General features: G+C 44.3%; 1 protein-coding gene across 5 annotated transcripts in view; it reads right to left on the bottom strand.

The window, feature by feature from the left end:
- LOC110518388 (FH1/FH2 domain-containing protein 3-like) overlaps positions 1 to 18,694 on the bottom strand; it is a 252,091-nt gene that overhangs the window by 27,689 nt on the left and 205,708 nt on the right. For 4 of the 5 annotated variants that reach the window (XM_036937193.1, XM_036937201.1, XM_036937197.1 and 1 more), the window contains 8 exons: positions 17,499 to 17,549; positions 13,880 to 14,053; positions 13,560 to 13,694; positions 12,733 to 12,783; positions 11,502 to 11,710; positions 7,782 to 8,384; positions 6,527 to 7,500; positions 434 to 592 (listed from right to left, as the gene is read on the bottom strand). In XM_036937193.1, the coding sequence (XP_036793088.1) occupies positions 434 to 592; positions 6,527 to 7,500; positions 7,782 to 8,384; positions 11,502 to 11,710; positions 12,733 to 12,783; positions 13,560 to 13,694; positions 13,880 to 14,053; positions 17,499 to 17,549 (2,356 nt within the window). The remainder of the gene's footprint in view (positions 1 to 433; positions 593 to 6,526; positions 7,501 to 7,781; positions 8,385 to 11,501; positions 11,711 to 12,732; positions 12,784 to 13,559; positions 13,695 to 13,879; positions 14,054 to 17,498; positions 17,550 to 18,694) is intronic. The other variant, XM_036937203.1, reaches the window with a different exon arrangement.

The raw sequence follows: 18,694 nt of genomic DNA, 5'->3' as shown, positions 1-18,694 counted from the left end.
TATGAGATAAGCTAAGATTCCAGGCTTCCAGCTGAGAAACCACATGACATGTCCACACTGACCACAGCCAGTCCCAACTCATTGAAAAAATACATTTTTTTGAAGTGAAAAGTTGGTTGTGGAAATACATTGGAAACATATGTATTTTTGTGTGCAGGTTTTAAGTGAAACCAAGTTTATTTTGGACTCAGTTGAAGTAAATGACTTGTTTGTTTGGCAGGTCAGAAATAAGCAGTGTTTTCAGTATTGACTGTACAGCTACACAGACACATGTTTTTCCAACATGCTTTCATTGAGATTATTAGACATCACAGATTCACACTCAAGAGATAATGGCTACGGTGACTTTGCTAGAGATACACATCGATAACGACTAGGATATATAATCATAATAGCCCAATCATTTCAATATACCATGTGACATGCAGCTCACCTCGATCCCCTCCTTGTTCAAAGCGTACTCGTCGAAGTTGAGGATGGCTGTCTTGATGGTGCGGGGAGGGGGGAGGACGGTCAGCCCGATGTTGATGGCATTGCTCCGTTTGGAGTCCAGGACAATAATCTCTTGTCGTTTCCCATCCACTGCTGTTTTCTGAGTAGAGATACACAGAAACAGGACATTATATTAACAACAATAAAGTACTGGTATTATACTATACAGCGCATTCAGAAAGGTATTCAGACCCCTTCACTTTTTCCACATTTTATTACATTACAGTCTTATTCTAAAATGCATTAAATTTAAAAAAATCCTCCTCAATCTACACAGAAAACCCCATAATGACAAAGCGAAAAAAACAGGTTTGTAGACATTTTTGCAAATGTATTATACATAAAATCAGTCCAGGGATTCCATAAAACTCTCAACATAAAAATACATCATTAACAAACGACGGTGAGATCAAATGTTGAAACGTTCAGAACTAGAGAGTCTCAGTCACAATGGATCAGGGCCAGGGACCAAAACTGTGTGACTGTAATACTGTACATGACCTTTTATAGTAGATCTGATCTCCCTGTGCGAAGGGCCTCTCTACACTATATCTAGCTACATCTATATTTATATATATCCCTCCTGCTTTCAGTTTTGGACCATCTCAGAGTCAGTCGAGTTTAAAGTGACGGAGAAAACTTTATAGAAGACAGGCTGCACCTTTGATGATGTTGACAAGATACTAGAGGGAATCCATCACATTCCATCATTCTGTCTACTAGCAGGTCGGGACGACAGGGTTGACCTACAGTACATTTAAGACAATCTGGTTTAAATCCTGCACAGCATTCTTCAATAGTTTGAAGCAGGAGACAGCGTGGTGCGGGACGTAGTCAGAACGTCACCATGGACAGCAGGGTTACGCCCCAAATGGCACCCTGTTCCCTATAAATTGCACCCTATTCCCTATAAATGGCACCCTGTTCCCTATAAATGGTACCCTGTTCCCTATAAATGGCACCCTATTCCCTATAAATGGCACCCTGTTCCCTATAAATGGTACCCTATTCCCTATAAATGGCACCCTGTTCCCTATAAATGGTACCCTATTCCCTATAAATGGTACCCTGTTCCCTATAAATGGCACCCTATTCCCTATAAATGGCACCCTGTTCCCTATAAATGGTACCCTATTCCCTATAAATGGTACCCTGTTCCCTATAAATGGTACCCTATTCCCTATAAATGGCACCCTGTTCCCTATAAATGGTACCCTATTCCCTATAAATGGTACCCCGTTCCCTATAAATGGTACCCTATTCCCTATAAATGGCACCCTGTTCCCTATAAATGGCACCCTGTTCCCTATAAATGGCACCCTGTTCCCTATAAATGGCACCCTGTTCCCTATAAATGGCACCCTGTTCCCTATAAATGGCACCCTGTTCCCTATAAATGGCACCCTATTCCCTATAAATGGTACCCTATTCCCTATAAATGGTACCCCGTTCCCTATAAATGGTACCCTATTCCCTATAAATGGTACCCCGTTCCCTATAAATGGTACCCTATTCCCTATAAATGGTACCCTATTCCCTATAAATGGTACCCCGTTCCCTATAAATGGTACCCTATTCCCTATAAATGGTACCCCGTTCCCTATAAATGGTACCCTATTCCCTATAAATGGTACCCCGTTCCCTATAAATGGCACCCTATTCCCTATAAATGGTACCCTATTCCCTATAAATGGTACCCTATTCCCTATAAATGGCACCCTGTTCCCTATAAATGGTACCCTGTTCCCTATAAATGGTACCCTATTTCCTATAAATGGTACCCTATTCCCTATAAATGGTACCCTATTCCCTATAAATGGCACCCTGTTCCCTATAAATGGTACCCTATTCCCTATAAATGGTACCCTATTCCCTATAAATGGTACCCTATTCCCTATAAATGGCACCCTGTTCCCTATAAATGGTACCCTGTTCCCTATAAATGGTACCCTGTTCCCTATAAATGGCACCCTATTCCCTATAAATGGCACCCTATTCCCTATAAATGGCACCCTATTCCCTATAAATGGCACCCTATTCCCTATAAATGGTACCCTGTTCCCTATAAATGGCACCCTATTCCCTATAAATGGCACCCTATTCCCTATAAATGGCACCCTGTTCCCTATAAATGGTACCCTGTTCCCTATAAATGGTACCCTGTTCCCTATAAATGGCACCCTATTCCCTATAAATGGCACCCTATTCCCTATAAATGGTACCCTGTTCCCTATAAATGGTACCCTATTCCCTATAAATGGCACCCTATTCCCTATAAATGGCACCCTATTCCCTATAAATGGTACCCTGTTCCCTATAAATGGTACCCTGTTCCCTATAAATGGCACCCTATTCCCTATAAATGGCACCCTGTTCCCTATAAATGGCACCCTGTTCCCTATAAATGGCACCCTATTCCCTATAAATGGCACTACTTTTGATGCTGTGGATGAATGAAGCCTGAAGCATGAACACGGGGCTCCAGCTCAACAGGCTCAACGGACAAAACCAAAACACAAACACAGAAAGAAACTAATTATGAAGAGAAAACATAGTTTCCTCTATCAGCTTCGAGAATCCAACCAGAACAGACAACATGCAGGTCAGTCTTTACCACCACGGTGAAGCTGGTTAGTGCTGTTCTGCTGAGTGTATACAGAACAGACAACATGCAGTTCAGTCTTTACCACCACGGTGAAGCTGGTTAGTGTTGTTCTGCTGAGTGTATACAGAACAGACAACATGCAGGTCAGTCTTTACCAACACGGCGAAGCTGGTTAGTGCTGTTCTGCTGAGTGTATACAGAACAGACAACATGCAGGTCAGTCTTTACCACCACGGTGAAGCTGGTTAGTGCTGTTCTGCTGAGTGTATACAGAACAGACAACATGCAGTTCAGTCTTTACCACCACGGTGAAGCTGGTTAGTGTTGTTCTGCTGAGTGTATACAGAACAGACAACATGCAGGTCAGTCTTTACCAACACGGTGAAGCTGGTTAGTGTTGTTCTGCTGAGTGTATACAGAACAGACAACATGCAGGTCAGTCTTTACCAACACGGTGAAGCTGGTTAGTGCTGTTCTGCTGAGTGTATACAGAACAGACAACATGCAGGTCAGTCTTTACCAACACGGTGAAGCTGGTTAGTGCTGTTCTGCTGAGTGTATACAGAACAGACAACATGCAGGTCAGTCTTTACCAACACGGTGAAGCTGGTTAGTGTTGTTCTGCTGAGTGTATACAGAACAGACAACATGCAGGTCAGTCTTTACCACCACGGTGAAGCTGGTTAGTGTTGTTCTGCTGAGTGTATACAGAACAGACAACATGCAGGTCAGTCTTTACCACCACGGTGAAGCTGGTTAGTGCTGTTCTGCTGAGTGTATACAGAACAGACAACATGCAGGTCAGTCTTTACCACCACGGTGAAGCTGGTTAGTGCTGTTCTGCTGAGTGTATACAGAACAGACAACATGCAGGTCAGTCTTTACCAACACGGTGAAGCTGGTTAGTGTTGTTCTGCTGAGTGTATACAGAACAGACAACATGCAGGTCAGTCTTTACCACCACGGTGAAGCTGGTTAGTGCTGTTCTGCTGAGTGTATACAGAACAGACAACATGCAGTTCAGTCTTTACCACCACGGTGAAGCTGGTTAGTGTTGTTCTGCTGAGTGTATACAGAACAGACAACATGCAGGTCAGTCTTTACCACCACGGTGAAGCTGGTTAGTGCTGTTCTGCTGAGTGTATACAGAACAGACAACATGCAGGTCAGTCTTTACCAACACGGTGAAGCTGGTTAGTGCTGTTCTGCTGAGTGTATACAGAACAGACAACATGCAGGTCAGTCTTTACCAACACGGCGAAGCTGGTTAGTGCTGTTCTGCTGAGTGTATACAGAACAGACAACATGCAGTTCAGTCTTTACCACCACGGTGAAGCTGGTTAGTGCTGTTCTGCTGAGTGTATACAGAACAGACAACATGCAGTTCAGTCTTTACCACCACGGTGAAGCTGGTTAGTGCTGTTCTGCTGAGTGTATACAGAACAGACAACATGCAGGTCAGTCTTTACCAACACGGCGAAGCTGTTTAGTGCTGTTCTGCTGAGTGTATACAGAACAGACAACATGCAGGTCAGTCTTTACCAACACGGTGAAGCTGGTTAGTGCTGTTCTGCTGAGTGTATACAGAACAGACAACATGCAGGTCAGTCTTTACCAACACGGCGAAGCTGGTTAGTGCTGTTCTGCTGAGTGTATACAGAACAGACAACATGCAGGTCAGTCTTTACCACCACGGTGAAGCTGGTTAGTGCTGTTCTGCTGAGTGTATACAGAACAGACAACATGCAGTTCAGTCTTTACCACCACGGTGAAGCTGGTTAGTGTTGTTCTGCTGAGTGTATACAGAACAGACAACATGCAGGTCAGTCTTTACCAACACGGTGAAGCTGGTTAGTGTTGTTCTGCTGAGTGTATACAGAACAGACAACATGCAGGTCAGTCTTTACCAACACGGTGAAGCTGGTTAGTGCTGTTCTGCTGAGTGTATACAGAACAGACAACATGCAGGTCAGTCTTTACCAACACGGTGAAGCTGGTTAGTGCTGTTCTGCTGAGTGTATACAGAACAGACAACATGCAGGTCAGTCTTTACCAACACGGTGAAGCTGGTTAGTGTTGTTCTGCTGAGTGTATACAGAACAGACAACATGCAGGTCAGTCTTTACCACCACGGTGAAGCTGGTTAGTGTTGTTCTGCTGAGTGTATACAGAACAGACAACATGCAGGTCAGTCTTTACCACCACGGTGAAGCTGGTTAGTGCTGTTCTGCTGAGTGTATACAGAACAGACAACATGCAGGTCAGTCTTTACCACCACGGTGAAGCTGGTTAGTGCTGTTCTGCTGAGTGTATACAGAACAGACAACATGCAGGTCAGTCTTTACCAACACGGTGAAGCTGGTTAGTGTTGTTCTGCTGAGTGTATACAGAACAGACAACATGCAGGTCAGTCTTTACCACCACGGTGAAGCTGGTTAGTGCTGTTCTGCTGAGTGTATACAGAACAGACAACATGCAGTTCAGTCTTTACCACCACGGTGAAGCTGGTTAGTGTTGTTCTGCTGAGTGTATACAGAACAGACAACATGCAGGTCAGTCTTTACCACCACGGTGAAGCTGGTTAGTGCTGTTCTGCTGAGTGTATACAGAACAGACAACATGCAGGTCAGTCTTTACCAACACGGTGAAGCTGGTTAGTGCTGTTCTGCTGAGTGTATACAGAACAGACAACATGCAGGTCAGTCTTTACCAACACGGCGAAGCTGGTTAGTGCTGTTCTGCTGAGTGTATACAGAACAGACAACATGCAGTTCAGTCTTTACCACCACGGTGAAGCTGGTTAGTGCTGTTCTGCTGAGTGTATACAGAACAGACAACATGCAGTTCAGTCTTTACCACCACGGTGAAGCTGGTTAGTGCTGTTCTGCTGAGTGTATACAGAACAGACAACATGCAGGTCAGTCTTTACCAACACGGCGAAGCTGTTTAGTGCTGTTCTGCTGAGTGTATACAGAACAGACAACATGCAGGTCAGTCTTTACCAACACGGTGAAGCTGGTTAGTGCTGTTCTGCTGAGTGTATACAGAACAGACAACATGCAGGTCAGTCTTTACCAACACGGCGAAGCTGGTTAGTGCTGTTCTGCTGAGTGTATACAGAACAGACAACATGCAGGTCAGTCTTTACCAACACGGTGAAGCTGGTTAGTGCTGTTCTGCTGAGTGTATACAGAACAGAAGGTGTAGTTAGTAGATCCACACCTGATGTCTAAACCTATGTGCTCTGGAGGAAGAGGACAAGTTGGAAACATCTATGGAGCTGTTTCCTGGACTAGTCTTAGTCTGTGTCCGGGAACCCGCCCCTAAATGCTTTAGGTGACATCATTTCACAAATGGATTTCTTGAGAAAACCCATATACATTTCCTATACGTATAAATATGCAGAACCAAACCAGTCAACAAAGGTACCTTGGTAACAGGCAGCTCCTTGGACTTGGTTTCAAACAGGTGTTCCAGCTTGGACGTGTCCACTTTGACCGGCTCCAGTTTGGACCAGAGAGACTCTCTACAACGCTTGTGGTTCCTGTACTGGCCGTCCATGGGCCTTACCTCGTTCCAGAAGAGACGGATAGTCTTCTTCTTCTTTTGAAACAGAGGGGGCTCCCCTGTCCCTCGGCTCAGCTGGGGGGACCCCGGGTAGGGCTGGGTGGGTCCGGGGGGCATGAAGCGCGGGGGAGGGGGCATCATGCCAGGGACAGGAGGGGGCGGGGGGCAGCCGAACAGGCCCAGGGGAGGGGGAGGGGGCAGGGTGGAGAGACAGGGAGGAGGGGGAGGGATCATCAGGTCACTGGAGCCCATCAGCACACTGTCCACGTCTAAGATGTCCAGATCATCCTCGTCTGCCAGGTCTGTAAAGTCCATCTCTTTAATCCGCAGCTCCCTGGGGGCTGCCATCAGCTGGTCCCAGATATAATCTGACTCCTTCTTAGGAGGTAGGGGAGAGGAGGACGGGGCCGGAGGAGCTTTGTCTTTATCAGGTTGAAGCTGCCCTTGCTGCTGTTTCTCCAATGCCTCCAGCTCGTGAGGCGACACAAGGCTTTTAACAAGGTCTCCAAATTTCTCGGCCGCGGCCCTGACGCTCCCCTGGTTCTCCAGGTGTTGGACCTCCATCTTCTTGACGTTCTCCTCGCAGGCCTGCCTGCTGGCCTCCAGTGTAGAGATACGACTGGCTAAGCTGGCCACCGACGACCCGTCCTGACCCTCTAGCGATGACGTCTCCATCCCCTCTTTGCATTTCTCCGTCTGTTCTGTCTCTCCCGCCTTCTCTTCGTCCTCGTCGGCAGTGGTCTTGTTCTGGGCATAGAGCATATCCAGCATGAAGCGCTTGCTGTTGAGGATCTTGCTGCACTGCCCGTTCACGTCTTCCTCCTTAATGCACTGGCCTAGAGGTGGACAAACACAAGGAGGAAGGGTGGATTGGGATTGCTAGCCTTCAGAACAGAATAGAGAGCAGATCTGTATATCAGAAACTGAAATGAGAACATGGGTGGAATGAAATGTTCTGACATGAGTTGAACTTCCATGTCTGCCTACTGATGTACAGCATACGGAAGATTAGCAAGTGTTCCATTTACAGTATGGGCACAAATCACAAGCCATATGTTAAGTCATAAAAGGCCAAGTGTCCTAAAGTCTGCATTTCATTCTGATGGGCAGCTGGTACCTGGTTCAAGGTTGCTGTTGACTTTCTCCTCCCTCTCCTCTCTCTCCAGAGTGCTACTGGCTGAGGAGATACTGGAGGCAGAACAGTTGTCCTTCTCATTCACTTCCTCATTCTGCCTCTCCTTCTCACTGAGGAGGACCAGCCTCTCCTCCACCTCCCTCTCCTCCGACGCAGCCTGCTCCCTCTCTCCCTCCTCCTCCACCTCTATCTCTACCACTTCTACGTCTTCTATCTCCACCTCTTCTCCCTCTACCTCTACCTTCTCTTCTCCCTCTACCTCATTCCCTGACTGTCTCTCTTCCTCCTTACCCTCCTCCTCCTCCTCCTCACTTTCTTCTTGCTCTTTACCCTGTGTCTGTTCATCTACCGCTAACTCCACTAGCTCTAGTACTTCCTGCTTGGACTCAACTTCAGCTACTTCCTGCTTCTCTGTCTGCGTCTCTGTCTCTGCCTGCTCCTCGGCTGGCGCCGGGGGAGTTTGGAAGGGGGTTTGGGAGGGGGGCTCTGTGGGTTCTGGAGAAGGTCCTGATACTATTAACTCTGGCGCTGGACTTGTAGTTCTAGTCTGAAGGTCACGGCTTGGCTCTACGTCTACTTCACTTCCTGGTAGAGAAAACAGGACCAAACAAAACAGAAAGCTCCTGTAAGGGTTTCGATTGTGTGCCTTTTCAATATTGTCTGATATCATTTTTAAATGATCTTGTTTATAATGTAAATACCATAAAATTGCTCTGTGACATTTAATGAATTAAAATTATAAATGGTCTAGATTTTGGTCTGGAGCACAAGTCGTTAAGCATGTCAATTCATACTTCATTGAATGTTACAGGAAATGAATTAACAGCTATGATGACAATGTGTTTCGAAATTAGATTCGACCTCTCATTTGATCCCATTATCCCATTTTGGTGGGTTAGAATAACCACCCCAGACTAGCAACATCTAGTTCTCATGATATTCATTCATGTATCATCATAACTGAGTCTGTGAGGTATTGAAAGGCTTGTCCCTCTATGGTCAGTGCTGTAGTCCACAGTCCACCACACCTCTTCCTGGCTCCTACTGTAGAATGTGAATGGAACCCCATATTAAGAGTTCCACGCCCTAGCGGCTGGCGCTACCACAGCCAAAACCACACTACAATCACATACAAATCACTGGGGTATGCCTGGGACCTAACAGCTAGCCACTCACTACATTTCAAACCATCATGCAAAGCATTTTCCCACAGGCAGCTAAAGTAATGTCCATCCCATCCCAGAACATATTTGGGATTTAGCAACATACACTTACAGACACCTCATTCTGAAGCACACAGAAAAACAAGAATGAAATCCTTTTCTTATCAAGTCCTGATGATTTTCCTCCCAACAGACAACATACAGCCATCATTAGTGCAGCTGACTCTAATTCCAAAGTGTGAGTGAATCACCCACCTCGTGTTAATTCAGACCCCGGGAACAACAGACAACATACAGCCATCATTAGTGCAGCTGACTCTAATTCCAAAGTGTGGGTGAATCACCCTCCTTGTGTTAATTCAGACCCCGGGAACAACAGACAACATACAGCCATCATTAGTGCAGCTGACTCTAATTCCAAAGTGTGAGTGAATCACCCTCCTTGTGTTAATTCAGACCCCGGGAACAACAGACAACATACAGCCATCATTAGTGCAGCTGACTCTAATTCCAAAGTGTGAGTGAATCACCCTCCTTGTGTTAATTCAGACCCCAGGAACAACAGACAACATACAGCCATCATTAGTGCAGCTGACTCTAATTCCAAAGTGTGAGTGAATCACCCTCCTTGTGTTAATTCAGACCCCGGGAACAACAGACAACATACAGCCATCATTAGTGCAGCTGACTCTAATTCCAAAGTGTGGGTGAATCACCCTCCTTGTGTTAATTCAGACCCCGGGAACAACAGACACCATACAGCCATCATTAGTGCAGCTGACTCTAATTCCAAAGTGTGAGTGAATCACCCTCCTTGTGTTAATTCAGACCCCGGGAACAACAGACAACATACAGCCATCATTAGTGCAGCTGACTCTAATTCCAAAGTGTGAGTGAATCACCCTCCTTGTGTTAATTCAGACCCCAGGAACAACAGACAACATACAGCCATCATTAGTGCAGCTGACTCTAATTCCAAAGTGTGAGTGAATCACCCTCCTTGTGTTAATTCAGACCCCGGGAACAACAGACAACATACAGCCATCATTAGTGCAGCTGACTCTAATTCCAAAGTGTGAGTGAATCACCCTCCTTGTGTTAATTCAGACCCCGGGAACAACAGACAACATACAGCCATCATTAGTGCAGCTGACTCTAATTCCAAAGTGTGGGTGAATCACCCTCCTTGTGTTAATTCAGACCCCGGGAACAACAGACACCATACAGCCATTATTAGTGCAGCTGACTCTAATTCCAAAGTGTGAGTGAATCACCCTCCTTGTGTTAATTCAGACCCCGGGAACAACAGACACCATACAGCCATCATTAGTGCAGCTGACTCTAATTCCAAAGTGTGGGTGAATCACCCTCCTTGTGTTAATTCAGACCCCGGGAACAACAGACAACATACAGCCATCATTAGTGCAGCTGACTCTAATTCCAAAGTGTGGGTGAATCACCCTCCTTGTGTTAATTCAGACCCCGGGAACAACAGACAACATACAGCCATTATTAGTGCAGCTGACTCTAATTCCAAAGTGTGAGTGAATCACCCTCCTTGTGTTAATTCAGACCCCGGGAACAACAGACACCATACAGCCATCATTAGTGCAGCTGACTCTAATTCCAAAGTGTGGGTGAATCACCCTCCTTGTGTTAATTCAGACCCCGGGAACAACAGACAACATACAGCCATCATTAGTGCAGCTGACTCTAATTCCAAAGTGTGGGTGAATCACCCTCCTTGTGTTAATTCAGACCCCGGGAACAACAGACAACATACAGCCATCATTAGTGCAGCTGACTCTAATTCCAAAGTGTGAGTGAATCACCCTCCTTGTGTTAATTCAGACCCCGGGAACAACAGACACCATACAGCCATCATTAGTGCAGCTGACTCTAATTCCAAAGTGTGGGTGAATCACCCTCCTTGTGTTAATTCAGACCCCGGGAACAACAGACAACATACAGCCATCATTAGTGCAGCTGACTCTAATTCCAAAGTGTGAGTGAATCACCCTCCTTGTGTTAATTCAGACCCCGGGAACAACAGACAACATACAGCCATCATTAGTGCAGCTGACTCTAATTCCAAAGTGTGGGTGAATCACCCTCCTTGTGTTAATTCAGACCCCGGGAACAACAGACAACATACAGCCATCATTAGTGCAGCTGACTCTAATTCCAAAGTGTGGGTGAATCACCCTCCTTGTGTTAATTCAGACCCCGGGAACAACAGACAACATACAGCCATCATTAGTGCAGCTGACTCTAATTCCAAAGTGTGGGTGAATCACCCTCCTTGTGTTAATTCAGACCCCGGGAACAACAGACAACATACAGCCATCATTAGTGCAGCTGACTCTAATTCCAAAGTGTGAGTGAATCACCCTCCTTGTGTTAATTCAGACCCCGGGAACAAATACATAAAACTTCTCTGGACCGGTAATGATTGTTAAATGTTTGGAGAACGTTATGTTACTCTGAATCTGAGATGGGAGCTTTAATGTTGGTTAAACGTTTGGAAAAGGTTATTTACCCTGCGTCTGGGATGTCTGGGATGGAATGGTGCCAGCGTCTTCCGGAGAGGCGATGGAGGAGGGCGTGGCACAGCGGGGGGAGGCGGAGCGACTGGAGGGGGTGGGGCTCAGGCTCAGGGTGATCTCTGTGCGCCCCCTGGGTGGCGCTCTCGTGCGCTCTCTCTCTTTCTCATACTCCTCTGCTGCCAGCCTCTCAACGCACTTATATCTGGAAGAGGGAGTCCCAGAATATTATTCAAAAAGGATGTTACTCCACCTGTTTAGGTCTATTGTTATATCATATCTATCTCATGGGGGTAGGAGAAGATTTCTCTAACCTCGAGGCTACTGCCACCCCCTACCCGTAATATACTGTATTCAGTTCCCTCACACTTCCTTTTCTGAAACAGTGGCCAAATGTCTGGGACTCTGTGATGCTTCTCGGATTTCTCCAGGTGCTTAATTGACACATAAATGTTGAAGATACCTACAGTGTCCTACAGCGACTTCTCCATGGGTCTGATAACAGTGTTTCATCTTGATATAGACGTCACACACATAACCTAGGATTCCTGTTTTAAATAACACTGATCATACATATGTCTGGAAGGTGGTACATTACACATGCATAGCCTACCTTATCTGGACCGTATCCATGACTTAAAGCCAATTCCACCCCTCGTCCCATTCAGTTGTAGATGTCTTAATGCACAGCAGCAGGTTTAGAGGGGGCCTGACACCTATATTTCAGCCCAGAGGCTGAGCCTGACTTGTTCTACATCTGCTAACAATTCTCCTCAAAAAGGTTTCAAGGCATATTACTCCCTCATGTCAGAGTCTTTATGTTGTACTTATTACAGGAGAATGATTCTAGGATCTAGATTGAAATAGAGAACAGTGTCTATCTGAATGATTCTAGAATCTACATTGATATAAAGCACTGTGTCTATCTGAATTATTCTAGAATCTTAATTGATATTAACACTGTGTCTATCTGAATGATTCTAGAATCTACATTGATATAAAGCACTGTGTCTATCTGAATGATTCTAGAATCTTAATTGATATAAAGCACTGTGTCTATCTGAATGATTCTAGAATCTTAATTGATATAAAGCACTGTGTCTATCTGAATGATTCTAGAATCTTAATTGATATAAAGCACTGTGTCTATCTGAATGATTATAGAATCCACATTGCTAGAGAGCACTGTGTCTATTTGTATATTAGAAATGAAAGTAGACAACATACCTCTCTTCTCTGGCCTGTCTTGTCTCTTCCCTCTTGTCCATGTAATCCCGACTGATGTTCCAAGTATGTGAGTGTGAGAGAGAGAGAGAGAAAGAGAGAAAGATAGGGAGAGACAGTATGTGAAAAGAATGTGAGATCTATATCTTATTGTGCATATCAATTCATATTTGTTTTCATTCACATTCTATAGTACCTTTTTAAAAGACATCCTTAGTTAACCAATGGGACAATGTGAATAGTTGTAGATACTGTGGGAGAGAAATAGTCTGACATGACAGAGGAGATACACAGACCAGAGGAGCTTTCCAGGGCTCAGTCTGACATCCAGGTCTTTATATGGCCATAGAAAACAAGTAAAAGGCAGGCCAGCAGGACTTTGTTTTCTGCCGAACCAACATATCCATGGCTGCACCCCAAATTGCACCCTATCCCATAATAAGTGCCCTACTTTTGACCAGAGACCTATGACCCAGTAGAGCTCCATTTGGGATGCAGACCATGTATCTCCTCCTTAGACTAACATCATGTCCCTGACTGATGACCATAATAAACAGACAGACAGACAAGTATGTCCAGTTTCTAAACATCTCCAACTCATCTGATATATTGTGGAACAAAGCTCAGACTCTTATTCATCCCAGACAAAACTCCATCACTCCAGCCGGTAACCGTACAGATAAATGTATAAAGCTGTGGACAAAGTAGTTCTGTGTTTGATTCTGGTGAATTGGTTTGGGACTTTTAATGAGGGAACTGAACTGCAATGTAAACGTCAAAAGGACAATTCCATCTATGAGTAGTGTGATGTGATGCAGGTTGGGACTCACTTGAAGCGGGTCCTCTCCTCCCTCTCGATTTTCAGCAGTCGTTCCTCCCTCTCTTGTCTCCTCCTCTCTCTCTCTGCAGTCAGAGACTCCTGGTGTTGTCTGTAGGAGGAGGACAACAAGCTCCCCAGAGAAGGTCTGGGTAACCCAACAGAGGAAGACCATATTACTATTCCATTGGTCCTACTACGCTGGGCAAGCTAAAACAAGCGCACCTAAATGATTTGAAAGAAAATAAATAATATTTAAATCCGTGTCTGGAACTCATACACAGAGGTGGGGCTTGTTTCATTGATTGATTCATTGATTGGTTGAGTGCTGACCTGTCAGACTTGGAGTCCAGCTGTGGTGCCCCTGATGTGGCAAAGGTGCGGTGTACAGGGGTGGTGGGGGCGCTGGCAACACCCTGGGAGCGGTGTACAGGGGTGGTGGGGGCGCTGGCGCTGGCTACACCCTGGGACCTGCCAGGGAGCGCCATGACGTGGCCTATGTGTCGGCTGGAAACAACAGGAGGAGGAAACATTGTTATTCACGGTTAGAATTCCCAACACTAAGGATGTGTGCCTCAAATGGCACCCTATTCCCAATATAGTGCACAATGGGCTCTGGTCCAATGTATTGCACTATATAAGGGGCGGCAGGTAGCCTAGTGGTTAGAGTGTTGGGCCAGTAACCGAAAGGTTGCTGGATCGAATACCTGAGCTGACAAGGTAAAAATCTGCCGTTCTGCCCCTGAACAAGGAGTTAACCCACTGTTCCCCGGTTGGCTGTCATTATAAATAAGAATTTGTTCTTAACTGACTTGCCTGGCTAAATATATGTTTTTAAACATGAAAGATAAGGGATAGGGTATGCTTTGGGACACTGCCTCTGCCTGTGGAGGTCCTGAAAGGCAGTCGCCAGACACCCAAGACAAGCGCACAGCCAAGAGCAACGGGACTTGAGTGGGATTCAACTTAAGGGAGGAAATGACTGTACTCAAGAGCAGAGCTGACCTCTAAACAACCCTGCTGCTTTTTAAGGTGCTTCTTAATGGCTCTGTTGAATGAGATAGTGAAGCAGTGAGCGTTGCATTCCAAGAGGTGCTCAGCATGCAGCAGCAGGGTTCACTGCCATGTCATGGTGTGTTTGATACAGTTGGAAAGCACTGACACATCATTTAAATCTCCAGGGTGTTCAGGTCACCACTGTCGAATCACTAGGAATTCAGCTAAAAATAGCATTTAGAAATGTAGAAATGAGTTTCATGTAGAATTTGTTTCACTAAAGGGAACCAAATTCCCCTCAACCCCCCCTGAGTGTACAGTATCTAAATAGATGCCCTAAGATAGCAGAGGCTAGGTCTTACCTATAAGACTATAAGACTAGTGTTAACCTAGAGGCTAAGTCTTACCTATAAGAATATATGACTAGTTTTAACCTGGAGGCTAAGTCTTACCTACAAGACTATAAGGCTAGTGTTAACCTGGAGGCTAAGTCTTACCTATAAGACTATAAGACTAGAGTTAACCTGGAGGCTAAGTCTTACCTATAAGACTATATGACTAGTGTTAACTTGGAGGCTAAGTCTTACCTATATATCTAGTATTAACCTGAAGGCTAAGTCTTACCTATAAGACTATAAGACTAGTGTTAACCTGGAGGCTAAGTCTTACCTATAAGACTAGTGTTAACCTACCTGGAGGCTAAGTCTTACCTATAAGACTAGTGTTAACCTGGAGGCTAAGTCTTACCTATAAGACTAGTATTAACCTGGAGGCTAAGTCTTACCTATAAGACTATAAGACTAGTGTTAACCTGGAGGCTAAGTCTTACCTATGAGACTATAAGGCTAGTATTAACCTGGGGGCTAAGTCTTACCTATAAGACTAGTATTAGCCTGGAGGCTAAGTCTTACATATAAGACTATAAGACTAGTGTTAACCTGGAGGCTAAGTCTTACCTATAAGACTAGTATTAACCTGGAGGCTAAGTCTTACCTATAAGACTATAAGACTAGTGTTAACCTGGAGGCTAAGTCTTACCTATGAGACTATAAGGCTAGTATTAACCTGGGGGCTAAGTCTTACCTATAAGACTAGTATTAGCCTGGAGGCTAAGTCTTACCTATAAGACTATAAGACTAGTGTTAACCTGGGGGCTAAGTCTTACCTATAAGACTAGTATTAACCTGGAGGCTAAGTCTTACTTATAAGACTATAAGACTAGTGTTAACCTTTAGGCTAAGTCTTACCTATAAGACTAGTGTTAACCTAGTGGCTAAGTCTTACCTATAAGACTATAAGACTAGTGTTAACCTGGAGGCTAAGTCTTACCTATAAGACTAGTATTAACCTGGAGGCTAAGTCTTACCTATAAGACTATCATACTAGTGTTAACCTGGAGGGTAAGTCTTACCTATAAGACTATAAGACTAGTGTTAACCTGGGGGCTAAGTCTTACCTATAAGACTAGTATTAACCTGGAGGCTAAGTCTTACTTATAAGACTATAAGACTAGTATTAACCTGGAGGCTAAGTCTTACCTATAAGACTAGTATTAACCTGGAGGCTAAGTCTTACCTATAAGACTAGTTTCAATCTGGAGGCTAAGTCTTACCTATAAGACTATAAGACTAGTGTTAACCTGAAGGCTAAGTCTTACCTATAAGACTAGTGTTAACCTGGAGGCTAAGTCTTACCTATAAGACTAGTATTAACCTGGAGGCTAAGTCTTACCTATAAGACTAGTATTAACCTGGAGGCTAAGAGGCTAAGTCTTACCTATAAGACTATGAGACTAGTGTTAACCTAGCGGCTAAGTCTTACCTATAAGACTATAAGGCTAGTGTTAACCTGGAGGCTAAGTCTTACCTGTAAGACTATACGACTAGTGTTAACCTGGAGGCTAAGTCTTACCTATAAGACTAGTATTAACTTGGAGGCCAAGTCTTACCTATAAGACTATAAGACTAGTGTTAACCTGGAGGCTAAGTCTTACCTATAAGACTAGCATTAACTTGGAGGCTAAGTCTTACCTATAAGACTATAAGACTAGTGTTAACCTGGAGGTTAAGTCTTACCTATAAGACTATAAGACTAGTATTAAGCTGGAGGCTAAGTCTTACCTATGAGACTATAAGACTAGTGTTAACCTGGAGGCTAAGTCTTACCTATAAGACTAGTGTTAACCTGGAGGCTAAGTCTTACCTATAAGACTAGTATTAACTTGGAGGCTAAGTCTTACCTATAAGACTATAAGACTAGTGTTAACCTGGAGGCTAAGTCTTACCTATAAGACTAGCATTAACTTGGAGGCTAAGTCTTACCTATAAGACTATAAGACTAGTGTTAACCTGGAGGTTAAGTCTTACCTATAAGACTATAAGACTAGTGTTAACCTGGAGGTTAAGTCTTACCTATAAGACTATAAGACTAGTATTAAGCTGGAGGCTAAGTCTTACCTATGAGACTATAAGACTAGTGTTAACCTGGAGGCTAAGTCTTACCTATAAGACTAGTGTTAACCTGGAGGCTAAGTCTTACCTATAAGACTAGTATTAACTTGGAGGCTAAGTCTTACCTATGAGACTATAAGACTAGTGTTAACCTGGAGGCTAAGTCTTACCTATAAGACTAGTGTTAACCTGGAGGCTAAGTCTTACCTATAAGACTAGTGTTAACCTGGAGGCTAAGTCTTACCTATAAGACTAGTGTTAACCTGGAGGCTAAGTCTTACCTATATGACTATAAGTCTAGCGTTAACCTGGAGGTTAAGTCTTACCTATGAGACTATAAGTCTAGTGTTAACCTGGAGACTAAGTCTTACCTATAAGACTATAAGACTAGTGTTAACCTGGAGGCTAAGTCTTACCTATAAGACTATAAGACTAGTGTTAACCTGGAGGCTAAGTCTTACCTATAAGACTATAAGACTAGTGTTAGCACAGTGGCTAAGTCTTACCTTCCAGCACTAACGGGTGCTCTAGATGTATACAATACAGCTGTTTGGCTGCTGAAGGGAAACAGTGAGGAGAGAGAGAGGAGAGGGACAGTCAAGTACAAATTGTAATGAAGGAAAGAAGCATGCAAGGGTTAAACACAAAGAAAACGGAAGTCTGGAGAACGATTGACTGAAGGATTGTAGCAAGATACATGGTGATTCCAAGAAGCAAGAGAATATTTCTGCCCCTCCCCCCACCGACACGGACTCTACATACTCTTTAAAAACAATCAAACCTTTTTTAAATTCCCATAAAGCCCACAGTTGAAATACCTCTACTTCCTGGTGGGTCATTAAGACTAGGATGATATGGGATAGGAGGCAGGGAGTGCTCCACACTGAGGCACTTCTGGCCTGGTCTGTTCACAATATGGCAACACTACTTTCCATCCTATCTCTGTTGCTGCAGCTCCACACAACATTACAGACATCTAAGAGACACTCAAACGTGAGTTATGGTGCATTTTCATTTTTGAATTTTATTTTCTAGGCATGTCTGGGTTTAACTGTGGTGCAACGCCACAATGAAAGACAGATGAGCAGTAAATGTCAGGAAAACGTAGTGTTCTCAACTGGAGTTGCACATCTAGCAGCTGACTCAGTCAAGGAAATGATACGTCTTTGTTCAGATTCTTCTCTTTCTTTTTTCCCTGTGTATGCGTGCCATCCGGGATGGATGATAGAAGCAACATAAAATAAAACACAGCGGACAGGAAAATGTAGCAGCCTACTGGGCATCTGGTGTTAAACTATCTTTAAAAGGCCCAATGCAGAAGTTTTTATCTCAATATCAAATCATTTCTGGATAATCATTAAGTACCTCACAGTGATTTTCTTTCTGTTCAAATGGTCAAAAAGAAACAAAAATAGCTTCTTAGGAAAGAGCAATTTGTCAAAGCACCAATTTAGCTAGGACTATCTGGGAGTGGTTTGAGTACGGAGGGGGAAACTGAAAACTAGCTGTTATTGGCAGAGAGGTTTGTAAATCTCTCTCTTATTGGTCTGTGGAGCCGGTTCAGAAGGGAATCACATCAGCAGATATTGCACCAATTGGATTCCCACTCTACTTCCATTGGGTCTATTTAAGTTGACCAGTTGTACACATGCTTCCTGGATGCTGGACGGCACGTGAATGCACGTCTCTTGCTGTCGTTGTT

Source organism: Oncorhynchus mykiss, chromosome 2 (genome assembly GCF_013265735.2).
Source record: "Oncorhynchus mykiss isolate Arlee chromosome 2, USDA_OmykA_1.1, whole genome shotgun sequence".
NCBI classification, from domain to species: Eukaryota; Metazoa; Chordata; class Actinopteri; order Salmoniformes; family Salmonidae; genus Oncorhynchus; species Oncorhynchus mykiss.
The sequence above is the reverse complement of the archived record's forward strand: the minus strand, read 5'-3'. Positions and strand labels throughout refer to the sequence as shown.